This window comes from Notolepis coatsorum, assembly GCF_963971535.1.
Source record: "Notolepis coatsorum genome assembly, chromosome: 16".
Classification (NCBI taxonomy): domain Eukaryota; kingdom Metazoa; phylum Chordata; class Actinopteri; order Aulopiformes; family Paralepididae; genus Notolepis; species Notolepis coatsorum.
Window position 1 is genome coordinate 22,203,979 of NC_140180.1, and position 27,264 is coordinate 22,231,242.

General features: G+C 42.9%; 1 protein-coding gene across 2 annotated transcripts; it reads right to left on the reverse strand.

Annotated features, from left to right (window-relative positions):
* Nucleotides 1-24,834, reverse strand: trim105 (tripartite motif containing 105). 2 transcript variants are annotated; one of them, XM_084332311.1, is made up of 7 exons: nucleotides 24,735-24,834; nucleotides 11,642-11,976; nucleotides 10,045-10,128; nucleotides 9,070-9,306; nucleotides 7,948-7,961; nucleotides 6,169-6,284; nucleotides 1-3,282 (listed from the first exon to the last, which is right to left on the reverse strand). In XM_084332311.1, exons 2-7 carry the CDS (start codon nucleotides 11,918-11,920, stop codon nucleotides 2,735-2,737), a joined length of 1,278 nt encoding a protein of 425 aa, XP_084188437.1. In that variant the 5' UTR covers nucleotides 11,921-11,976; nucleotides 24,735-24,834; the 3' UTR covers nucleotides 1-2,734. The 2 variants fall into 2 exon arrangements, with proteins under 2 accessions (XP_084188437.1, XP_084188436.1); XM_084332310.1 differs by having other exon boundaries at nucleotides 11,642-11,955; nucleotides 24,735-24,790.
* Between the last annotated feature and the right edge of the window lie 2,430 nt (nucleotides 24,835-27,264).

Below are 27,264 nucleotides of genomic sequence, written 5' to 3' on the forward strand. Positions count from 1 at the left end.
TTGGTTTATTGACAATTTCCATAAACATGTTCGAATTTTTAATCATGAAGGCAATTTAAAAGAAAACTGCACTCCTGAATCTCTGCAATACCCCAAGCACCAGACAATTATTTTATTTGAATCAACGCCATAAACACATGTATTGCATTATCGTCTTGCATAGATTCAGTTCAGATTTAATGACCAAAGAGGATCTATAGAATGTTTCACTGGAATTCTGTTTCTAGGGAACAGTTTGGACCCAAGTGTATTTCCCGTCAGTTATTGCATAAACATTGCAACAGGAAATTAACTTGGATCTGTTTAGAATGTTTATATCGTCAAGATGAAACAGTCCATATTACCTTTTTTAAACCCATAATTATAGTGATGATATACAGTATACAGACAATATGTTAGCATAAAGTGAAGAAAAAGCGTACTATGGTTATTTAATATTTGTGAATTCACATATAAATCATGTGTATGAGTATGACAAATAAACTAAACGTTTGCAAAGATTGCACAACAGAACTAAAATATTCACAAGAGGTGATAAAATCAAAAACACTTATGAGAAACAGCATCATATTAAACAATATGACAACAAAATAAAAGGGCAAATAGTCAGTTTAGAGCAGTGGTTCCCAAACTGTGGTGCGCGCACCCCTTGTGGTGCGTGACATGAAAAGGCTAATGGTGGTAAAAAAAATAATAATAAAATTTCATAAAAATCTTAGTAAAACCTTTAGTATTATGGATATTAAACATGCTGGCAGAGTACATGCATCCATGTTGTGGTGAACATTTTAATTAAATAAAGAAATTCCATATCCATAGTCGCCGTGGGAAGAGATCAAATAAAAAATAATAAAATAAATTCCCTACCTACTCATGGCCTTAACTGACAACCAACAGGAACCTAATTTTTTTTATGCCTAATAAATATAACTAATATACATTGTTTTAAATGGGGATTTTCACTGTGTAAATCATGAAATTCAAGAAACGTTTTAATAAAAAACGTACGTTTTAATAATAATAATAAACAATAATGTCTCGGGCATGTCTGACGCAGGTGTGCTTCATCTGTGCATGGAGACCAGCAACAATTTTTTCTAACAGAACCCCATTGGGGGGTGCGTCAGCTAGGTCGGGAGGTGACAGGGGGTGCATGGCCAAAAAAGTTTGGGAACTGCTGGTTTAGAGTATAATGCATAATCCTTGTGGCAACATTTATTACATTAGGATCCAATGGCAGTGTGCAATAATAGCATTTCTTTATGAAAAATAACCTTTAAAAAGGTGCAAATATACAGAGGCTTTAATCATACAAAAAATGTGGTAGAAAGTTTGATATTAGTGTCAACATAAAGACAATAGCCTTTCTATTATCTACCACATTTTTATGTTTTATTTGTAATGTACTTGCATGTGGCTCGCATGTCATTCTTGCCTGGAAAGGAGTTCATATATCAGACCATTGCTGTTCCATAAGTTCCTCACCGTAACAAGTATTTTAAGCATATATTATTGTAAGCATAATACAGTGTCTTATTTTCAGAAAATGTGAAATGAGAATTACATTTGCTCCAATCCAATTATCCAAACAAGTGACAATAATTGAACTTGTTTCAAGAAACAACATGAAACACAAGTTCTCTTACTGGAACAAGTTAGATGATTGCAAGCCTCGTCGGCTGATCTTTTCACTTCTGTTAAGAGAATACGAGTTTAAGCCTCCATACTGGAATGAATTACGCCTTAAAAAGGAACACGCCAACATGTTGGGAAATTAGCTTAGTCTTCTCCTGAGAGACAAGATAGATAGATACCAGTTTCCTCTCTGTGCGTTCAGTAGAAAGCTATTTGGCTGCATGTTAGCCTAGCTTAGCACAATGAATGGAAGCGGACATGACCGGTTAGCCTAAGCATTGTCCAACTAACACCTCTCCCGAAGGCTAACCGGTCCACGTACATGCAGCCAGATGGCTTTCTACTGAACGCACAGCGAGGAAACTGGTATCTATCTTCTTGTCTCTCTCTGTAGAAGACGATAAGCTAATTTCCCAAAATGTTGGCGTGTTCCTTTAAGATGGGGATCTTGTGGCAGTGTGGGATAATTGGTATCCATAATTTGCGAGTCAACATTACTATTATGCTCCTCCATTGTATCCAAAAACTGTAGTACAGCACAACATTGAGCATGTGTGTTCAGAACCCAATCATTTAGAACACCACTTACATGTGTGGAGGGTGTCGTCGCTTCTCGGTTTGCTCGAGGTACATTTTCAGATGCCCTGAATGCAAATGGCGGTTTTGAAAAGATTGTACTACAAGATTGTATTAGTGGGGGGAAACGTGCGAGGAATGGTACTCATCGAGGAAAGACGTGTAAATAAACTAATATTTAAAACAAGGGATACAGCTTGGTGATGGGAATCTTTGTTCATTGATGGGAGCATGTGGCTCAACCGGATCTAACCCAGAGGTTCTCAAGGACCTCCAGTTAGATCCACACTAGGCCACCACAGGTCACCTCCCAGGCACCGCCACCCGAGAAGAACTTCCATATTATTTGAAGTCCAGAATTCCATAGCCATCTGTAGCTGAAGATGGATGGTTAACAGTCAAACCTATATGATCAGAGTCACTCGTATATGTACTCATTACTCAAGTGAATGAAATCGTTAGTGAGATTAAACAGGTTTTTCTGGGGACCCCTTGGAACCTCCTCAAGGACCCATCATTATTATCATAATTCATTATAATGAATGAGCTGGATTGGCTTCGGCTGAGGACCGTTGTCACTGAGACAAGGGCTGAAGAAGGGGAACGCTTTGCCCCGGGGCCCGTCGGCGAACGAGTAGAGCAGACTCATGTCCTCCGCGTCATAGAAGGACACCCTCCTCTCCTCGCAGTCCAGGTACACCCCGATCCTCTGCGGGCAGGAGGCCAGGTGCAGCCTGGTCCACGGCTGGGTGCCGGCCGAGTACTCGTCGCCGCCGCGCAGCCGCAGGGTCCAGTAGCCGCTCTCCGGGCTCAGTTTGATGCGGGCGTGCCGGTCCACTTGCTCCGACGCCACGCCCATGTCCCACTTGGATTTGGAGCCCAGGTCGACCTCCCAGTAGTGGCGGCCCGTCTGGAAGCCCTGCTCGGCCAGGACGTTGACGCACTGGACGAAGCGCTTGGAGTTGTGCTTGTACGGCATTATGATGTCCGACTCGGACGCTGCGGTTTTGTCTCGGGAGACGTAGATGTTTGGGTGCGCTGTGTCCACGTCAAAGGTGAGCGGAGCGGGACCTGGGGACAAACACAACACAAGGACACATTTAACCCTCAAGAGGCCCAATTCTTGATTGTTAAATAATTGTAATTGAATGAATGATCATTGCATTTATATAGCACTTTTCTAGACACTCAAAGCACTCCCCACAATGTAGGAAATTGCCTCCTTCACCACCACTGTGTTGCACCCAACCTTGGGCTACGCAGGATTATTGGCTGCCATACACTGGCACCGGGCACACATCACACTACACAATGGCTGCCATATACTGGCACCGGGCACACATCACACTACACAATGGCTGAACGGCTCAGGAGACGGATTGATGTCAGCCAATTAGGTGGCCTTGATGTCAGAGACCCGATTGGGAATTTAGCCAGGAACGTCAGGGAACCCCATACTGCGATGGGTTCTTTAACGACTGAATTCAGTCGGGACCTCGGTTTAACGTCTCATCTGAAGAATGGCACTCGCAGCTGTGCGGTGTCCCCGTCACCGTAACAGGGGCCTCGTTACTGACGAGTCCAGAGGACAGAGTGCTCCCTGCTGGACAACAACACCACTTTCCGACAACGGCCTTGACCCGGGGCTCGAACCGGTGATCTTCCGATCATGAGTCCGGAGCTCTACCCATGTAGCCACTAGGGCTGAGCCCAAACTTTCGAACGTTCAGACCTTCGTTCGTTATGTTGACGTTCAAATCTTAACTCATTCAGGGCCAACAACATTTATATACGCGTTTGCTCGCCATCCGTTAACTCATTCAGTGCCAGCTATTAGTCTTGGCCTTGTAGCTAACGTGCCAGGTTTCCATTACATATTTTCACTGTGTGTCTATGGGGGACAATACCATAGTCATTTGACAGTGACTTTCTTCCGTCCAAGATGCAAAAAAGATTTTTTTTTTTGTTTATGCATACGTTTGCGCGTTATCCCGTGGTGAATATAAGTATAATTTCAGAGTGATCCGGGATCATTCCTGGGAAGCGAGTTATAGGGCACAACATGAACTACTATAAGCGTTGGCGTTTCTTGCCTGGACACGCTACTATTTCCAAATCAAATGTATATAATAGGTATTATGTTTCATCATGAATCCAGTAACGGCATTCGAGTTGAACACTACAGAAGCCGATCAGCTGGATCGATATGAAAACATTGTTGGATCAAGCGGAAATTTATGTCATAGTCCTTACCTCTGGTCGGGGGTATTCCAAAAAGAATATTCCAATTGTCTGATCGCGATTTCCAGTATCTGGTCCCGGACATAATTTGGCACAACTTATGGATCGAGTGTGCCAGATGCGTTTCGAAGTGGTCGGATGAAGCGATTCACTCGGCTCCGTCTAAATATAGCGCCCGGAGACATTCGAGTGTAACACAGGGTCTGGAACAGGGTTTACTGCACTCTCGATACTCCCACCTGGCAGGATCTGGCCGGTACTGCATCCTCGGGGTACCAGTATGCCTTTGAACTCATTCAGCGCCAGTCACGAGAAAAGTAGTGTTAACTCGCCAAACGTTCAGCGCCAATCACGAGAAAACTCGGATTTTAATCGTTATTTCTTTTATTAGCTATATCCAATAATTTTTCATCCATCCAGCCTGATGTTATCATTGGGAATGGGTCTGAGCTCGCAAAAGGGCAAATACCGCCGCCTATGCCTTCCAGCCGGTATTGCACTCTATTAGAAATGGTGTAGTTTCTTTTCTGGGCCGATCTGAGCCGTTCGGGCGGGGTTTAAATACTCCGGCAGGACTAGCGTTTACAACGTTACATCTGCGATGCTGCCGCACCCCCCCCTTCATATGCAATGCCGGGCAATGTGGGACGGACCTCCACGAGCAGTATTTGGAATGGCGATCAGATAATTGGATTATTTCTTTTGCATTACATCAGAGACCAGGTAAGGACTCTATATATAAAATCTTGCGTTGATCTGATATTTCTTTCTACCGCGATCGAAGCTGTGTGTGTGTGTGTGTGGCTGTTTACCGTTGGGTGCAGGAGGTGGGGGGGGGGAGCGTCGCGCTATGAGGGCCATTTCATGTATGCACGAGGAAGGATAATGATAATCTAGCGTTGATTTCAGGAAGATTCGATAATCAGGCAATAATCATTAAGCGATGGCGCTGGATGAGTTAACGGCAACATACAGGTCCGTGACATTGAATAGAATATTAAAATATACAAAAAAGGAAAACGGACCAAATAACATATATATATGTTGTTTGGCGTTCAACGGTTGTCGGCCAAACATGTATATAAACGTTGTTGGCAGGGAATGTGTTAAGATAGCAGCAGCCGTCGGCCAACAAAGATGTTTCAACAAATGTATTCACAAAATGGATTATCATCCAAACGTTATTGAAGCCTCCCGTGACCAGTACGTACTGTCAGTACTGTTAATAACCGCAGCAATGTGTGCATATATAATCGACAGTACTGAACCAGAAAAAGTATTTAGGAGCAATTTCTTTGCATGATTAAAAACTATGGTTCAAAGGTCCGTTCGAAAAACCCTGGCGAATGTTCGAATCGCAAAAACAGGCTTGGGGACAGCTCTAGTAGCCACGCTGCCAGACAATCTGGACTAATTGACAGACCATCCATTTCTATTGTTCGTTCATTGTTTTGTGTCAAGATTTTCTCCTCCCTGCTCCTTTTCGCTCATGGAATGTGCAAACGGAATAGGCTTCGATTACAAAATGCCCTTTTTTTCTTTTAAGGAGCTGTGCATTGCTGTGCATCACCGTGAATGGAACTAATTTAAATTAAACAAAACGAATGCCCTGATGATTTCCAACACTTCAGTAATTAGTCCCACTTGTGGAAGCCGACAGGGCCTCTTCCCGCAGGCCGTCTTTGTAGATGGTAATTGAGGACGTGGGCAGACTACCTGGCTTCAAACAATTGAACATCTTCCTCCACGTGATGTACTGTAATGGGGCGATGTATTTGTTGCTGAAAACACCCATGTTGAGCTCCAGAGCTGGATCCACTTGCGTTAGCGGCCTGTTAATGGAAAGCAAAGCACACATTTAACCTCTTAAGCCAGAGCCATATTTTAATTTCTTCCATATTTGACGGTGAATAACACCATGCTAACTTTGACCAGACGTGGACAATCGAGGACTGAGCCCATTCAGCACCTTCTTGAGATCAAGTGTACAAAAAATCTAAGCAAATGAATAAAGGGCAGATGATTTTTTTTGTAGATACAGTACTGAATTTTGCCATCCAGACACTTGCATATTTAAAATTGCAACATTAATTAATACGGACTGTAATGATCCATTTATGACGCGATATTAATTTCTGCCCAGTACCGGGCCCATCGGGCTTAACTAGGAATGGAGTCATTTATGCTCAGCACAAATTACACATCATGGACATAAAATGGAAATGGAAATATACAAAAGAATAATAATAATAAAAATAAAAAACTCGTTTTGAGAGTTTAATGCTCCCAAAAATAGTTAATTTAAGTGTAGACCGTTTCGATCCAAGTCGGAAGAAGCTGAGATTCTTTATTTACCAGAGTAGGTTTGCTGACCATGGATGCTTTTTTTCCAGCACCGCCCTGCTTCACACATTCACACCTGGGAGCTGCCAGTACAACCAGTCAGACACTGTTGACCACTAGGAGCTGCCCAGTACAACCACAGTCTTCCACTGTTGTCGACTAGGAGCTTCCCAGTACAATCATAGTTTGACACTGTTGACCACCAGTAGCTGCCCAGTACAACCACAGTCCGACACTGTTGGCGACTAAGAGTTGCCCAGTAAAATCACAGTCTGACACGGTTGACCGCTAGGAGCTGCCCAGTAAAACCACAGTCTGACACTGTTGACCGCTAGAAGCTGCCCAGTACAACCACAGTCTGACACTGTTGGCTACCAGGAGCTGCCCAGTACAACCACAGTCTGACACTGTTGGCCACCAGGTGCTGCCCAGTACAACCACAGTCTACACTGTTGGCCACTAGGAGCTGCCCAGTACAACCACAGTCTGACACTGTTGGCCACTAGGAGCTGCCCAGTACAACCACAGTCTGACACTGTTGGCCACCAGGAGCTGCCCTTCTGGTCACACGACCGCTTCTAACCTTTAGGCCACCGGTGTTTAGGGTTGGGCATCGTTTGGATTTGAACTATTCCGGTTCCGATTCCGATTCTCCATATCGATTCCTGTTCTGACCGATTCTCGATTCTTTGAGGTGCAGGTCACAGCTTATTTCGCAGGAGAATTTTTTTTTCCTTTTTTTTTTATTCATACTATTCACATTTTCAGTTGACTTGATACAGTTTAATTTGGTTGCTGTACTGTAACTAGGGTATGAATTAACAAAGTAATTTTTTTTTAAGAATCGAAATGCAGATTCCAGAACCAGAAGTTAGGAACCGGTTCCTAATTAGAACCGGTTTTCGGTGCCCAACCCTACCGGTGTTACAGGGTATATCTTACTGGCACATGTGGTACCTCGGGTACTAAGAGATGCTAAAAGGAATGTTTCATAAGTGATCATTCAAACTCTGAGGACCCACACTTATGTCCCCAGAGTGTGAGGAATCCAGTTAATATCAAGAAATGAAAGGGGGATGCGTGTAGAAATCCACCACAAACAGTTAAAAGAAACACCACGATTAATCAATCAGTGTTAATATGAAAACTCACCTTAGCTGCTGATGCTGGAGAGAAAAGGGGAAGGAAAATAGATGAGAAGTGAGCGTGTGATGAAAAAAAATAATCTATTTAAACATCATCAACAATTCACCCCATGCGGCCGAGTGGCGCAGTGGGCAAGGCGCTCGCCACTAACGCAGGAGATGCTGGTATCGAGCCCAGCTCTCTGCGTTGCTACCGCCTTGGCCGGTAGTTCATACTACCACAATTGGCAGTGGTAGAGGGTGGGAAAGCCGGTGGGTGGGGATTGGACGTTGTGGACAGCGACTCCTACAGGTCGGTTGGTGCGCCTGTACAGCAGAATCAGGAAGTATCGGGGGCAGCGTGAGCCTCCCACGCGTTACTCCTCGCCACTGAGAGATCACGCTGTTCAGGTGAAAAGATGCGACAGCTGCCTCCTCGTGTACCGGAGGGGACACGTGATGCAAGGCTAGGTCCTCACTGCAGCCGACCAGTGGGAGGCATAGTCTAGCAACGTTCGAGACAGGGGAGGGGAGAATTGAAGGGAGAATTGGCGAAGCGAAATTGGGATGGGAGAAACATTTTAAATAAGGAGAAAAAGTGGATAAAAAATAAATGTCACCCCGACGAGAGATTCAATGACAGTGATGGGTTCCGTTTAAATTCAAGTTGAGATCTCTTGCCAGCTCTGATCTCTACGCTTAGTGATGCACCGATGTGAAAATTGTGGCCGATACCGATATTTACCGATGTCGATATCTCTATCATAAAAAAGTGTTTTCTATACAATCAAATAAAGAGCTATTTTCCAAAACGCATTTCTTTTTTACTTTTGTAACTTATTTTCAGAAATTACTGATATTTTGAAACTATTTAAGGCCAAAACATGTACAAAAAATTAAATAAAAAAAAGATTTAAAAAAAAATACAAAAAAGATTTAAAAACATTTATATCGGCCCCCATCTTGATATGGGACCGATACCAATGCGTAAAAAAACTGCCATATCGGCCGATATTATATCGGCGGCCGATATATCGTGCATCACTATCTACGCTTGTCCATAAATACCAACACTACAAGGTTTTTTTTTCTCTCCCCCAAACAATGCTTTCACGGCTAAGGTTAATTATCCACAAAATACGCTCATCACCTCCGCCAGTGCACTGGTGCCAGAGGCTGCATGGTGAGCCTCCTCCAGGACTCTCATGTTGTGCTCCAGCTCCCTCACCGCCTCCCTGCTGGCCTCCACGTGCTGCTGCAGTTGCCCCAGCAGGTCCTCCTGTTCCCGCCTCAGCTGCCTCAGCACACAGGCCTCCTCCTCCCGCAGGAACTGCTGCAGCACCTGGAACTCCCCCTGGATACGAGCCTGCAGCTCCGCTCCAACTCTCTGAGGGGAGGGGAGGGGGGGGGGGCGTTACGATGAGGGGTCCCTCGGGTACGAAGAGATAATAATAATGTTTCATAACTGATCATTCAAACTCTGAGGACCCGAACGTATGCTCCCCGTGTGTGAAGAATCCAATTAACCTTTTCTGTTTTGCCAAGGAGCGGAATTCCTTCCAGGTTACTGGAATCACTAGAACTACCATGAATGGCCTTGAGCAATGGGCGTGCAGGAGAATTTGGAAAGGAATGAAACTACAAGATGACGGGGTTGAAAGGTTTGAGCAAGATGAGTGCAGTGCGTATCTCACATGTCAGGTTTCACAGGTTTTTAAACACTGTTCCTTCCCCATAGTAGTCTTTCTAACACTGTTCCTTCCTGAGTCCCCCATAGTAGTCTTTCAAACTTGAAGCTACAAACTAAATTAAAATCAGAATTACACATTTTACATGCACAAAAAGCTATTTCAGGAAATAAAAAACAGCCTTGCCAATGAAGCCTAATACAAATATTTTGGGAATCTCTGCAGACTTGAGCTTATGATCAATAGTTCCTTTGATGCACTTCTGTGCGTGCATCTTAAGAACACTCATGCTTTACATGTTATCAAAGTGCCCACAGTCACCATCAGTAAATACCACCCGACACACACACACATATATTGCAAACAGCCATTAAGACATGTGGCATTCTTATCTGTTTAAGTGCAGCCCTCCCTTAGCTAAGCAGAGTGTACCGTACCTTTATCACGTCCATCTTCTCTTTGTATTTGCGGGTACTGCTGATGAAATCCTCCCTCCGCAGGCGATGATCCTTCAGTTTTTCCTGATAAGCAATATTTAATATCAGGTTACAGTGACAGTGGTTTTGACTTCCCATGAACCTTTGCAGAAGGAGAACTACAAAACTATGCATGTCCTTGTTGTTGTGGGCGACAAAGTCCTCTAATAGGAAACACTATAAAAAAGGGTGCAGAAACGAAGTGACCTTTGGTTTTGAGCAATTAAACAGTTAATGTGTTTGCACTCTTACTGATATATTGCAATCATATTGCAATCACATTGAGCCTGTTCAAACAACGTCTTCATAGACAGATCAGGGCTGCGATGTGGCAAACATTTATAATTCAGCTTTTATTACCATAGGGCAGTTTGTCACTCTCACATTTGTGCTCAATTTGCTTTGGAACATAATGGTTACTCTGCGAAAAGGCTACCATGATGAGAAGACACTGCATCTCAATATGTGGAGTGAAACTGTGGAACAGTCCAAATATGAGACAATTCAAACTGATTTATAAGGAAATTATGTTCACGAGGTACAGGGATGAGGAAGGGACTTGATATTCACGGGTGTTTACATTTTTTTTTTTTTCTTTCATGTTTTACATATATAGGTTTTTTTTTTTTTATATATATTTGTTTTGAAATGTTTTAAATTAGTACACTCATTTGAGTAGTGGAAAAGGGGCAGGATTATATAAGTGTATACTTCTTCCTACTCCTTTTCGAACATGTAAATTGAGTTATGTTTTGCTTTTGTTTAGTTATTTATTTAGTTTGAGTTATGTTTTGATTTTGTTTAGTTATTTATTTTGTTTGTATTCATTTACATGTTCGAAATAAAGATTTCAAATCAATACACATTTATAAAACGAGGCATATTTAGCCAAAATGTTGCCAGAACATGAATACATTTTTTAAATAAATTTTTTTTATTTTTACTTGCCAATGCGCAACCCCACTGTCACCTACACTGTCACCCGTAGTTTGAGAACCGATGTACTACACTAATATTATGTCTCTACTACTATGCACTCAACACTGCAGCACCCAGGTTTAAACACTGTTTGGTGAACATCGTTACGGTGTTGTACCCTTCTTGCCGACTTGTCATACAGAACTTGTAAGTTCCAGGGAGGTGTCGTGGGAACTACAAGCTAGCGTAGCGAGTCTTAAACATTAAAGGATATTAAAGCAGCAGCTGAGCAACATTTGTGTAGCATTTATGTACAAGAATAGCAGTGACAAGTGTGTTGCAGTGTCAGAAGCAGTAAGTATAGTTTTAGTCGATTTAATCAACCAATATTCTGTAATATCTTAGTTTCCCATATTATGCAAGAATGCAAAAGCACCTCTTAAAATTCTGTACTTACCAGAGATGTGCTTATCAGTTATTGTTTTTCCGGAAATTATCTATTTAGTATAGGGGTGGGGGGGGGGGGGGGCATAGAAACAAACAATACATAGTACAATGTACAAAGTCTACTAAGACCAAACCAACCAGTTAAATCAGCTACAAGGAAGCAGCCCTGATAGACGGGTCTGGTTGGACTCACCTCTAGGTTCTTGATGTAACTGTCTGAGGTGCTGGCCCTAACCTTCTCGGCCATGGCCGTCACCAGGTAGTTCGTCTGGACCTGCTTGGTGGTGAACTCCTTGCGGCACTGAGGGCAAGTCACGGGCCGGAAGTGCAAACAGTATCTAGCGATGCAGGACTTGCAGAAGTGGTGCATGCAGGGTAACATCACCGGCTCCCTGAGCAGGTCGCAGCATATGGCACATGTCAGGTCCTCACGGAGGCTGACATTGTGGGAAGCAGCAGCCGCCGTGGCCATGGTGCTGGTGCTGGTGGTCGTCTGTCCTGCGGGTCCTGGCAAGTGAAATCAAAAGCCTGAAAGTTGAAAGAGGGTGGTTGACATTAGACGGTTTGACTAACCTAATTTAGGGATGTGTTGTTTTATTCAGTCAGCTGGTATCCCATCCCACTTTATTTCTGCTCTGCACAGTATATTAGTATATTGTATGGTAACTCAGTTACTGCTATCCTGCATTGAACATTGTACATATGTACATACTGAACACTTGTGTCTACGACTACAACGTGACTTCTATTTTTTACTTTTACTTGCTATACTTATTTTATTTCATACTTATCTTTTGTCTATCACAGTCTCTGGAGCGTAACAGAAAGAAGCATTTTGTATAAAAGTATTCTGTACTTCTGTATGACAACTAATAAAGAAACTTGAAACTTGAATCAGGAGAGAAAACCCAAGATATTTTTATTCTTTGATTGATTGATAACAGATTGCAGAATGGGTATAATACAGTACAGCTCAATACACACAATTGTTAAAGGGGAAAAACTCAATTGTTAGAGAAAGACTTTCGTCTCGTCTACATCAGATCAGGGTCCCCCATTTTCAATTCATAACATTTATGACATACACGATGTATACAGTACTGTTACATCCATACATTTATGACATACAAAATATACAGTACTGTCTATTTACAGACAGAGTTTCTAATATACATTTGAAGGGGAGGAAACTGTACGTTGAGGGGGTTGGGGGGGGGGGGGTAGGACATTTACCGGGGCCAGTTTCGAATTGCAGACTCCTGTAGGTGCTCTTTGAGAGTGGTTTTGAATGTAGGTAGGGATTCACATTCCTTTACAGCTGTGGGTAGGGCATTCCACATTGTTGTGGTGTTGTGAAGGGCCAGATTAAACTGAGAATATCCCTTTATTGTTTGATATACTTTGTATATTATTTATATATATACACGGAATATCCCTTTACTTGCGCTCAGACCAGAGTAATATTCGCTCTCCTATTGGACAGCGCCCCCAGGCGCCAGCGCGCAAGCCCCCAACGGCAAGTTCAAAGACAACTGCAGGCATGTCAGAACATGCCCGGAGTCAGCGTAGTAATACGAGACAAGGACTGAGGTTGGGACTAGATATTCACTTAAGTATAAATACAGCGCAAGGTGCGCACACCAGTAATATATTCAGCAGTTCGTCTAAGTAGCTGTTCATCAAGTTCGGTGAAACAGTGAAGTGAGCAACCTTGCGTCTAAACAGAGCATTGAGAACTGCGTGCGAATAGAATGGTAAAAGTGTCAGAGTTTAATGAAGTAACGTTGAGTTCGACTTAATCTAATGTGAAGTAAATAGTCGATCATTTATTGTATATCGTGCGGCCACAGTTCTTTCGTGTGTAGCATTACCCAGCGGTTCGTCGTGTCTTTAGCTAGTGTACTTAACCAGGCTGTGTGGCCTAAATACGTCGCCCACACCCGAGGAGTCCTAGGCGGAGAACCGTTGGACATGTACACAGGAGAATCGACGTCGGCGATTGCAGAACCATTCCTGGTTGGATTATATTGATTTGGGACGTGACCACCGGAGAAGAGCATCGTTGATTTCCACTATCGTTTGGGATTCAACCTCGTGAGGATTACAACTCGGGCCTGCCTCGTGGACGGGGCTGGCTAGCTGTCATCAATGCTGTCGGGCATTTGGATTACAATTATTGCTTTTGCTGCTGATCAAGGGAGTTTACAAGGACCGACTCCTGTACCTGGAGTCTCTTTATTCCTCATTGAATCAGACGGAGTACCCGAACATTCCTCTACAATCCAGGCCTTACACCCCGGAGGGAACCCATTGTCTCCAGTCGGTACCAGTGTTGCCCTATATAATTGCTACTATACAACAGGTGGCGTCAGCTTAGACCCATCGTAGTATTCCTGTTATTCTTAGTGACTTATGCTCTTGACTGACTTTACGTATATTCTTCGCCATACAAGCGCGACCCTAATTCTCATTCTGTAACCTAACGTTGCCTAATAATAATAAATTACCCTCCAATACTATTTCTGTGTCATCAATGCCGTGTTCTTGTGGGTGTTCACCATCTATATTTGATGTACTGTCTGGCCAGTAATTAAAGTACATAACTAGCAGTGGTTTAATCTATCACAATCTTTAATACAGTCAGGGTTTTGTAACCCCTCAGTTACATGTGGCATAATTGCTAAACGTGTTTAGTCCCTTGTTTGAGCCGAATCTGGGTTGAACATGATTTGTGGAGCTCCCTCTGGTGTTGTGGTCGTGGTATTCACTGACCTTTGGGAAGTATTTCGACATGTACATGGGTATCTTAGTGGTGTAGTGTATCTTGTAGACCAGGCCCATTGCAAGTCGCTGTACTCTGTCGTCTACTCTAAGCCATCCTAGGTTGTCAAAATGGGCAGGGGTGAGGTGGGTTTTAGGAGTAAGGTCAAGGGTTAGGCTGACCAGTTTGTTTTGAGATGTTTGTAATCTTGTTTTTAGTGCCTTTGCGGTGCTTTGGTACCATGAGGTGCAAGCGTAGTAGTACCCTTGAATGAGTGCTCCTGTTAACACAATGGCGCCCAAGGACGTATATCTCCATGTTTCGATTCCACCCGTTGTGGACAGAGGCACGGATAAATCCGTGGCAAGTTGTTATTGCTTTTATTCCATTTTAATAACCTATTCAAGGTCGCAGAGCGGCACTGCAGATCTACCCTACTCTATGAATTTGACAAAGTGCAATACCGGCCAGATCCCCTTTTTTGGGGGCGCTATCGCGATAATGCAGTGTTCCCTGTGGCCGAACGGTGCTCTTTTTTTTTTACTTTTTTTTTTAGTTTCCAGTAGCAGGATTCTGGATGTGTAGCATAGTAGCTTAGATTACGTTTTGCATCGCAGATTTCACCATGCAGTAAGGGGATTTATCATCAGCCAATGGACATATCGATCTACCAGATTGCGATCGATAACGGGGAAATGCTCGGGCCGATCCCACCGGACCACGGTAAGATCTTTTTCGCGTAAAGTACATCCCGATCGGGCCTTGTTTTGATGGCCGAACGCCTATGTGGCTAATGAGGCTAATCGATAATCAGAAACGACATCCCCCGCCCCCCCCCCCCCCCCCCCCCCCCCTTTCATGCATACATGCGTGAGGATCGTACCGATCATATTTAACTGGAGCGTTTCTATAACCGAAATGCCATTGGATTTAACGTTATTAGCTATTAGCCCTGTATCTCGCCTCCCAGGAAATATACTAGACCCAAATCCGGTATAACGCTTATATTCACGGCGCTATAAAATGAGAACCTATTGATGATTTTTTTTTTAAGCCATTTTGAAGAGACGGTTTATGGACTCAATTGACAATGAGAATGGACAGATAGCAATACTATAAAGTATAGATTTAGCTGTACAAACAGCCCCACGTTTGTTTACATTCCCCGGTCCTCTTGAGATTAATTAGACTCATCCCAATGGCCCCGAATGTGTTAAGAGTCTTCAGGGTATTCTTGTTTACCAGAGAGGAGATCCGGTACAGGAATCTAGTTCGTTGGAGTAGTGGGCAAGGCGCTCGCCACGAATGACGGAGATGCTGGGCTTGCCTGTTCGAGCCCAGCGCTCCACATTGCTTTCAGTTTAGCTGGCCGTCCATACTAATACACATTGGCCGTATTAGGGGGTGGGAAACTGATGGGTGGGGATCGGGCGTTGTGGACAGCGACTCCTACAGGTCGGTTGGTGCGCCTGCACAGTAGAATCAGGAAGTGTCGGGGGCAGCGTGAGCCTCCCACACGTTACTCCTCGCCACTGAGAGATCGAGCTGCGCAGGTGAAAAGATGCGACTGCTGTTACCTCAAGTACCGGAGGGGACTTGTGCTATGTATGACTTAGTCCACATTGCAGCCGGCTTGTGGGAGGCAAGAAACAGCGTTCGTGACAGGGGAGGGTTGAATTGGATGATACGAAATTGGGATGGGAGAAAATATAGAAAATGGGAGAAAAAGTGGATAAAAAAAAGGAATCTAGTTCGTTGGTTGACTTTTTTTTATTACCTTGGATGCCATTTTGTCACAGGAAAGATTTGCCTCTAGGATGGAACCCAGACCTGTAATTTCATCTTTCCTTGTGACAATATTGTCACCCACTGTAACTGAGAAGCCGTCGGTCTTGCTGAGTTTGTTATTTGATCCGAAGAGAATGGACTCTGTTTTACCCAGGTGTAATTAGAGCTGCCGCGATTACCGCATTACCGCGGTATCGCTGTTACATCACGGCCACCGCAGAGTAGGCTGAATACCGCGTCACTGCTGTTTTTTATAATAATAATAATAAATTACCCTCCTCTCGTTGGGCTTGCGGCTCTGCAGATATACCCTACTCATCTATCGAGGTTCCAAGCGACCCTATTGGGTACCAGAAAAGTCACGTGAAACATTGCAGACCACTGATTGGTCAGAAGAGAGACGCGTCACACGTTGTAGCGTCATGCAGTGTGTTACCACCAATCGGCAAGCGCGTATTAGGTTTTTACTTCCTGAATGTCAGATCATCACAACACGGCTAATAACGTTAGCTTTAACTCTCCGCCGGAGTGGACTACGATCGCTCCTAAGGAGTACTAAACGAGACATAATGATTTTACTGTCTGCAACGAATGTTATAATAAAAGCCCTTCGTTCTATACACTTTTGATTGAAAACTTTATTAACAGACCGCAGAATGGGACAACTCAGCACGCTCTGAGCAAAGAAAGGAACTGAGATATGAATAGAGTATTGCTTGCCTTGCTATTGTCCGGTAAATACGCTGATGTTATTGAACGTATAACTATATAATGTGAATGCCACAAAACGAATGCCTTTATTATAAAGTAGTAACTTTATAGTAATAATAATGTTAACCACCCCTGCCCGCGACACCGAGTGAACGGCGCACGACCAGAGGGTAAACTTCGAATCCGTGTTTCACTTTCAATAACTAATGCGTGCTTGCCGAATCCCAAACAATATTCATGCTGCAAAGTCATCCTCTAAAATTAGACATTTAGACTAGAGGCAGGCTATATGCTATAAAGAGTAGACTACTACTAAAAAAAAATGCATTAAAACTTTTTTTTTTAATTTTTTGTGTGCATGCGGTAATAACCGCGGCGGTAGGAAATATTTTGCAAATTTGTGCGGTAAGGAAATAATCAATACCGCGGCAGCTCTAGGTGTAATGATAGTTTGTTATCAGCGAGCCAGGTGCAGATTCTGCCAAATTCAGAGCCGAGGGCTTTTTCAACCTGTAACTTGTCCCTGTCAGAGACCAGGGACAAGACAAGGCCTAACAAAATTAATAGTTGGTTTCAGGTTGGTTGTCAGTTTGGCCATGGGTAGGTAGGGAATTTATTTTATTTTATTTTTTTATTTTATTCTTTCCCACGGCGACTATGGATAGGGAATTTCTTTATTTAATTAAAATGTTCACAACAACATGGATGCATGTACTCTGCCAGCATGTTTAATATCCATAATACTAAATGTTTGACTAAGATTTCTATGAAACTTTATTCTTAAAAAAAAAAAATCGTTTTTTTTTCTTTTCTTTTTTTATATAATTTTTTTTAAAAACTCATAAAATATATTGGGTCGCACCTAAATCGGCAGGGTCGGTCGGCAACCTGAAACCAACTATTAATTTTGTTAGGCCCAAATCAGCTTACTGCACTGGCTGATTGTTTTACTAGTTTCCTTTTTGCAGTGTGGAACGGGATACCAGAACTGTATTTTGTGTTTATTGCAGAGGGTCCGCCTTTGATTGATTGATTGAAAAGTTTATTAACAGATTGCAGAATGGGTACAGTACAGTACAGCTCAATACATACAATTGTTAAGGGGATGCAGACCAGAGAAAGACTTTCGTCTAGTTTACATCAGGGTCCCCCATTTTCAATTCATCATAACATATATGACATACATGACATCAGGGGGACCCTGATGTAAACAAGACGAAAGTCTTTCTCTGGTCTGCATCCCCTTAACAATTGTATGTATTGAGCTGTACTGTACTGTACCCATTCTGCAATCTGTTAATAAAGTTTTCAATCAATCAATCAAACAGATAGACAGTACTGCTACATCTATACATTTATGACATATCAGATTTGCAAATACAGTACTGTTTGTGATACAAAAGTGTCCAGAAAAAGAGTGTATATACATTTGGCGTAGAAACTGTACATTGGAGGAGGTTGGGTGGGTGGGGTGAGGGCTGTACATTGGAGGGGGGGGGGGGGGGGGGGGGGTTGGGTAGGGGACACACACATTTTACACTGTACATTGGAATACTGACAAAGCCTTACTTGGTCATTTGCTGTACAACTAGGTTAGGACATTTGTAGGGGCCAGTTTCGAATTGCAGTCTCACGTAGGTGTTTTTTTAGAGTGTTTTTGAAAGTGGGTAGTGATTCACAATTCCTTTACAGCTTTAGGTAGGGCGTTCCACATTGATGTGGCATAATTGCGAAACGTGTTTAGTCCCTTGTTTGAGCCGAATCTGGGTTTTACATGATTTGTGGAGCTCCCTCTGGTGTTGTGATTAGAGTTGTTCCGATACCGATACCAGTATCGGAAATGCCGCCGATACTGCCTAAAATGCTGGTATCGGTATCGGCGAGTACCCTCTAATGTTGCGCTCCGATACCATATGACGTAATTTATCAACAACACTGCGGACGTTGGGCTCTGTACAGGGACCGAAACTAAAGCCTGCCGCCCGCCAGGGGCGGTCTGTTTTTACCTTTGGCGCATGACACTTAGAGGGCTGCCCGCCGTGTGGCGTGTAGACGTGTAGTTCATAAGCAGGCCCCTAAAAATATTTGTATGCGAACGGTAAAAATCAATTACGCGCACGCTGTGCGAATACAGATTATAGCCTCTCTCGTCTTTTTTTTCCTCCGCTGCGAGATCGTTAAAAAACTACAAGTCCCACATTGCACTCAAGCCAACGGTCCAATCACAGTAGAGTGAAGTGACTGGTTTCATGGGAAATAAAGCAAATGACCAATCGGAAGCTCTCATTTTTCTTGTTTACTTCCTGAAACTCCGCGATCAGGGCTCTCGTTTTCCGAGACACCAACTTATTATAGTCTCTCTTACCAATAGCAATAGATTTTAGAACACCTAGATGTATCGATAGCAATAGTAATATAACGTTAATGCAACAAAAAGAATGCCTTGCTTTGTTAATCATAACGTTGATGCAGTAGCGTATGTCGGTGTGTTGGCTGTAACGGACATGCCAATAACATAACGTGTACACATTAAAATTGCGATAATCTATTCTAACATTTTCAAATCGATGCAGTTGAATTTCCCCCTTAGGATCGATGCATTGTTACACCCCTACACCAAAGTCACTGGCCCACTGTGTATCTGTGTGTATAATAACTTGGCTAGCGTTATCAACAGCAGAGGTGGGCAATGGGTCCAGCTGCAGCACCGGAGTGCAAGCGATGTGATGTAATTGGCAGACTCGACTGTCAATCATGAATGAATGAATGAAAACTTTATTTAACAGATTGCAGAATGGGTACAATACAGTACGGCTCAATACATACAATTGTTAAGGGGATGCAGACCTGAGAAAGACGTTTGTCTTGTTTCCATCAGGGTCCCCCATTTTCAATTCATATAGTGGTCAATGGTCTACCTGACACGCAAACTCAAACAATGTTTCTGTACTGGAGGTGTGATTGATTGATTGATTGAAAACTTTATTAACAGATTGCAGAATGGGTACAATACAGTACAGCTCAATACACACAATTGTTAAGGGGATGCAGACCAGAGAAAGACTTTCGTCTTGTTTACATCAGGGTCCCCCATTTCAATTAATCAGGAAAGTGTACAGTAGGAAAGTGTACAGTATTTCAATAGGCAACCCTGAAAGGATTATTTTTCTAGAAGAGCAACATAGCCAAAACAGACAGTGGAGCTGTTTGCAGATAGCAAGCATTTTGACTTATGTCTCGCAGATAATACAACTACAAGTATGATTATATAATATATATTTTATTTTAAAAAAAAATTTATATATAAAATATATATTGGCAGGTAAGAAATATGCTTGGCGGGTAGACTCTTCCCATCTACCCGCCACTGGCCGGTGAGTCAAAAAGTTTATTTCGCTCCCTGGCTCTGTAGATACTTTATATACTCATACTTCGCTGGGTGAGCATTGTAAAACAAACGTGTGCTTAATCGACCGTGAATTAAAGTGTCAATTGCCATTAACAGCAGAGCAGATACTTTCTTAAAATGCCATTGTCCCGACAGCGCTGTTGACGGGGAGCTCTGATGAGTTCGCTTGGTGGCTGGTGTTATTAGCATTGAACAGCTAACCGAAAGCTAGCTTTGACGTTACCTTGGCTAAAGTTGGGGCTATTAATAATCCAGCAATAATGACTGCAGATCTGCAAGCAAAGTACAGCAAGTTGGCAAAGGAGTATTCCAAGTTAAATCACAATGTCACCGGCAGTAACGTTAGTCTTTCCATATAGCGGTAGCTCATGCTAGCTAACCTAGCTCACGGTAACGTTGTCATTGCACAATTGCACGTCGCGTACACAATTAATGACATGTTGCGGACAGCCATATCGGCGACAATGTTTAGCTTTTAGTGCCAAATGATAAGAGTCTGAGGCGGAGTCTCAAAAGAGAATGTTGAATATTTATTGTGCAAAAATCACAACAACAGAGCCTCTGGTACTAAACGGAGCCTTCTTGTGGAAGCAAGTGCAGCAACGAATAATGTCCGTGTGGAACTAATGTGCCAACAACCTTTCCGTGGGTGAACTCATTGAGATAGTTTTCAATTACTGATACTAATACTAATCTATACAATCACCTGTTGTTGAATAAATACCATTACTTTATAGTTATTACTAAAAAAACAGTATATATAAAACAGTAGCTGTATTAAAAAAAAAAAAACGTTTTATAATTTATATAATATTTTTTTTATTTTTTTAATGTATGCACTGGTATCGGATAAGTATCGGTATCGGCCGATACCCAAAGCTTAGGTATCGGAATCGGATCGGAAAGGAAAAAATGGTATCGGAACATCTCTAGTTGTGATCGTGGTATTCACTGACCTTTGGGAAGTATTTTGACATGTACATGGGTACGGTTTCAGCCAGCTAATCACCCAACCCACAAGGTATGCGATTCGACACAAACCACCATTGACCTCATTTTGACCTCTGACAAGTCAATGATCTCCAATAAAGGGGTGATAGCATGCGGGTTAAGTGATCATTATATGATTTTCTGTACCCGCAAAAAGCTAAAACAGAAGGCCGGCTGTCACAAAACAGTCACATCTAGAGACCTCAAAACTTACTCTAGAGAGGCCTTTAACCTAGAACTGGGGAGCTTGGACTGGTCAGATGAACTCAGTGGTACACAGGTTGAAGAAACATGGCTTGGATTCAAAACCAAATTCACAGCAATACTCAACAACATGGCACCCATAAGAACCACCAGGGTTAAAAATCGCGCTGAGGCATGGATGCACACTGAAATACTGACCGCTATGAAAACCAGAGACAAAAAATTCTCTGAACTTCATAAAAGTCAGACAAAGCTTTCCAAAAGCTCAAACAGTGAACTCCAAGCCCACGTGGTTGAACTAAAAATCCAAAGAAACCGACTAAGAAATGACGTAAACTCCATGATCAGAACCGCAAAAAGAAATTTCATCAACGACAAAACTGAGGAAAACAAAAACAAACCCCGCAAACTTTGGAAATTACTCAATAATCAACTAGGCTGCAGTAAAAAACTTAAAACCAGATTCTCAAACATAAACATAAAGACGGACAACACGCTCATCACAGACAAGCTGGATGTAGCCAATTACTTAAACATCTTCTTCACAAACATAGCCACAACACTGGTAAACAAACTACCCTCCCACTCAGGGCATTATGGGGTAGAACACATAGTAGCATACTACAAAAACCTAGGGGTCCACAAAGACGACTTCAAACTTGAAATGGTAACAACCGATGAGGTACTCAAAAAATTGAGCGCCCTCCAACCTAACAAGGCCACTGGCCATGACAACATCCCCTCCAAATTCCTCAGAGACGCAGCAGCCGCCATCACCCCAGTCATCACACACATAATAAACCTCTCTATAAGACAGGGGCACGTCCCCAAGGACTTCAAAATTGCGAGAGTGACCCCTCTACACAAAAAGGGCAGCAAATTAGACCCAGGCAACTACCGCCCTGTTTCTATTCTTACCTCCATCTCGAAAGTCATGGAGAAAATAGTCTACGAACAGGTCGAAAAGTACCTGGCGGAAAAAAACCTAATCTACGAATTCCAATCTGGCTTCAGAACGTCCCACTCCACTGACACATGCCTCCTCTATTTGAACGACCACGTCAAACAAGAGGTGGACGCTGGCAAATACTGCGGCATGGTCATGCTGGACCTACAAAAGGCCTTCGACACTGTCAATCACTCCATTCTAATGGACAAGCTAAAAGCAATTGGTTTTGATAGCCTATCAGTGAGCTGGATGCAATCCTACCTGGAGGGGAGAGAACAGATGGTAGAGGTAAACGGTACTCTATCCCCCCCCCCTCACAGTGAGCTGTGGTGTTCCACAAGGAAGCATACTAGGACCGCTACTCTTCCTAATTTATGCAAATGACATGTCGTCAGCCTGTGACTGCAACTTGTTCCTGTTTGCGGACGACTCAGCCCTGCTGGTCTCTGACAAGAACAAATTGCAGGTTGAAAAAACCCTCAGCACGGAACTAGGCAAAATCTGCATATGGCTCGCTGATAACAAACTATCATTACACATGGGCAAAACAGAGTCCATTCTCTTCGGTTCAAATAACAAACTCAGCAAGACCGACGGATTCTCAGTTACAGTGGGTGACAATATTGTCACAAGGAAAGACGAAATTACCTACCTGGGCTCCATCCTAGAGGCAAATCTTTCCTGTGACAAAATGGCATCCAATGTAATAAAAAAAGTCAACCAACGAACTAGATTCTTGTACCGGATCTCCTCTCTGGTAAACAAGAATACCCTGAAGACTCTGGCAGGAGCACTCATTCAAGGGTACTATGACTATGCGTGCACCTCATGGTACCAAAGCACCTCAAAGGCGCTTAAAACAAAATTACAAACATCACAAAACAAACTGGTCAGACTACTACTTGACCTGAACCCCAAAACCCACCTCACCCCTGCCCACTTTGCCAACCTAGGATGGCTAAGTGGCTTAGAGTAGACGACAGAGTACAGCAACTTGCAATGGGCCTGGTCTACAAGATACACTATACAACCGGGGTGCCCATGTACATGTCAAAATACTTCCCAAAGGTCAGTGAATACCACAACCACTACACCAGAGGAAGCTCAACAAATCATGTTAAACCCAGATTCGGCTCAAACAAGGGACTAAACACGTTTCGCAATTATGCCACAACAATGTGGAACGCCCTACCCAAAGCTGTAAAGGAATGTGAATCCCTGCCCACATTCAAAACCGCCCTTAAAGAGCACCTACGGGAGGCTGCAATTCGAAACTGGCCACCGTAAATGCCCAAAACCCCCACCACCTCCTAATAGACAGTCTCCTCCCCACCGCATGTATATATTCCCTCCCCGCCGTATGTATATTTCCCTCCCACCCACCCACCCCCTCCTAATGTACAGTCCCCTCCCCATCATATGTATATACTCTGTCAGGATCTAGGGGTAACAGTACTGTATATTTGAATACCGCCTATGTCACAAATGTATCAGTACTAAATACCTATATGTCCCTATGCCATAAATGTCATGTATGTTGTGTATGTCATAAATGTCTATATGAATTGAAAATGGGGGACCCTGATGGAAACAAGACAAACGTCTTTCTCAGGTCTGCATCCCCTTAACAATTGTATGTATTGAGCCGTACTGTATTGTACCCATTCTGCAATCTGTTAAATAAAGTTTTCATTCATTCATTCATTCCTTGGTCACGTAGTGCATCTTGTAGACCAGGCCCATTGCAAGTTGCTGTACTCTGTCGTCTACTCTAAGCCATCCTAGGTTGTCAAAGTGGGCAGGGGTGAGGTGGGTTCTAGGAGTTAGGTCAAGCAGTAGTCTGACTAGCTTGTTTTGAGATGTTTGTAATTTGTTTTTTAGTGCCTTTGAGGTGCTTTGGTACCATGAGGTGCAAGCATAGTCGTAGTACCCTTGAATGAGTGCTCCTGCCAGAGTCTTCAGGGTATTCTTGTTTACCAGAGAGGAGATCCGGTCATCTCTGGGAGATGACCATGTTACTGACTCTGTATTATATATCAGTGATGGCTGTCGGAATGTATAATACAAAATAATAAAAATAACGGTAACTTCCTTATGTTCGGCAAATACGATTAGGCTACATAATCATTACAGTAACGTTAACGTTACTCAACGACTGCAAGTCCGAAAGAACAGGCCATGCACCTCGCGTCTAAAGTCTGCCACACGCTCCCTGCAACAACTGCTGTTTAGCAGAGTGAGCATAATGCACAAGTTGTGAGGTTATTAAAACGTCAAGTGCTAAATCACAACACGGCATTCGTTCTCTAGGTAGTGATCTGACGTTACATGGCTACTACCATGATGATTTACGTTTAGTAGTTAGCTAACAGATTAGCCGCCTAGCAAGCAACATGTAAGAATATCGGTACAATTCTTCTTCTTTTTTTACTTCGAAATGGCAACTAATTATATCGATACGTAGATTAACTTACGTCTTGTGTTTCCGGTTTCCGGAGTGTTTTTGGACAGAAACATCAGATGAGTCTGACTTGGTATCCAGTGTTTGCTGCAGCTTGTTGAGGCTGAAAGAACACACCGAGTACACCGTGTACTGCGCCCGCCCCAACTACAGAGCGACCTTTGATTGGTCTATATGGGATGAGAAGACTATAAAGTAGTAAACAGTGGAACGTGCATTTCAGGTTCCTGTTGTTTTGGTACAATACAGTTACAGCTCAATACTGTCTTGTTTACACCAGGGTCCCCCATTTTACTAACTGTACATTGGAGGGGGTTGGGTTAGGACATTTACTGTACATTGGAGGGGGTTGGGTTAGGTTGTTGAGTTAGGACATTTACAGGGGCCAGTTTCGTAGGGTATATCTGCAGAGCCGCAAGCTCAACGTCTGGGCGGGGCTTCGTGGCTTTGACTGTGTGTGGGCGGGGCGTCGGGGCTTGTACCTTGTCTTGTTTCCTGTAAAACCCGGAAGTAGTCAGTTTGTGCTGTTTATTTTTAACCCTAACCCTAACCCTAACCTTAACCCTAACCCTAACCTGCAACGCGGAACACAGAAATGCAAATGCCAAGTAAGGCTTTGTCATTATTCCAATGTACAGTGTAAAATGTGTGTGTGTCCCCTTCCCAACCCCCCCCCCCCCCCCCACCTCCAATTAGGGTGACCACCTGTCCCGCAACTCGCGGGACAGTCCCGATATTGGGCCGTTTGTCCCGCGTCCCGCAACAACAAAACAATGTCCCGCAATTCAAAGATAAAAAAAAAAAAAAAAAAAAAAATATTATTATTATAGTTTTTTTTTTTTTTTTTTTTATAATTTTTTTTCGTTCAAAGATTATTATTTAATTTTTTTTTTTAAATGTTGTTAATTTAATGCCTCGTTCCAATACCCTCTTATATTTAAAATAAAAAAATCGGGCGGCATCACAAACCAATGCATTTGCGCAGCCAGAGCAGCTCACTCGAGTCTCGCGAGGCGAGGCGCGCAGCGCTGCCTGTCACCTGTCGGAGCGAGCCGCGAGGCCGTGGCAGCTGTGTGTGTGACGTGAGTACGTAACGTGACTGACGTCAGTCACTCGAGTATTCAGAAGGTTTTGTTCTGGGACATGATCGTGTCAAGTCGTGTTATCCACACCACCATTCAAATAGATAATTAATCTGTCTATATATATTCGTTGTTATTGAGTTAACAGTTAAGTTAACATGTTAAGTATTTTTATACATGGTTATGGCTTTATTGTTCAATGGTCTTTTTAAATGCCAGGCAGGCATTGATTTCTCTGTATTGCCTTTCTCTTATTTCTGTTTACCTTCACATCAGAGAGAAATAGAGAGAGAGAGAGAGAGAGAGAGAGAGAGAGAGAGAGAGAGAGAGAGAGAGAGAGAGAGAGAGAGAGAGAGAGAGAGAGAGAGAGAGAGAGAGAGAGAGAGAGAGAGAGACCACCACCACCATTCAATAGATAATTAATCTGCAGTATTCGTTGTTATTGAGTTAACAGTTAAGTTAACATGTTAAGTATTTTTATACATGGTTATGGCTTTATTGTTCAATGTTCTTTTTAAATGCCAGGCAGGCATTGATTTCTCTGTATTGCCTTTCTCTTATTTCTGTTTACCTTCACATCAGAGAGAAATAGAGCGAGAGAGAGAGAGAGAGAGAGAGAGAGCGAGAGAGAGAGAGAGAGAGAGCGACCACCACCACCATTCAATAGATAATTAATCTGCAGTATTCGTTGTAATTGATTAACAGTTAAGTTAATAAAAACATTATTATATTGTGAAGATCAACCATCGCATTCCGTATCCTCTCTTCTACACTTCACTGCTAATAATGCTCAGGAACAGATGGCTGAAAAGACTTAGCTCCTGCTCTTTCTATTAATGGAGTGATTTTATCAGCTTACCAAGATTGATGGTTACCTGCTTAATGATGAAAGTGTGATTAAATAAAGATGTTGGTGACATAGACATAGCAGCTGAGAAGGTGATTGGTGAAGCAAGCATCTATACAGTTTAATAAGATTAATAACAAAATGTGCTATATATAGCCTACCGCCTGCGTCGAATATGAAATAAAGGCATTTAAATAATAAATAAATTTCTTTCATTTTAATTAGCAAAAAAAAAAAAAAAAAATCCCCCCCCCCCCCCCCCCCCCCCCCGACGTGTCCCGCATCGTCCCGCAAGAGCAGTGCTGCTGTCCTGCGACTGAACCATTTTGACCTGGTCAGCCTACCTCCAATGTACAGCCCTCACCCAACCCACCCAACCCCACCCCACCCAACCAACCTCCTCCAATGTACAGTTTCTATGCCAAATGTATATACACTCCTTTTCTGGACACTTTTGTATCACAAACAGTACTGTATTTGCAAATCTGATATGTCATAAATGTATAGCACTGATTCTTGAGAGTTGGGACAAAACATGTCCTACATAGAAAAGTCTAATTTATATAAAAAATAAAGAAATTCATAATGAGTGATATACTCACAACGTTACATCT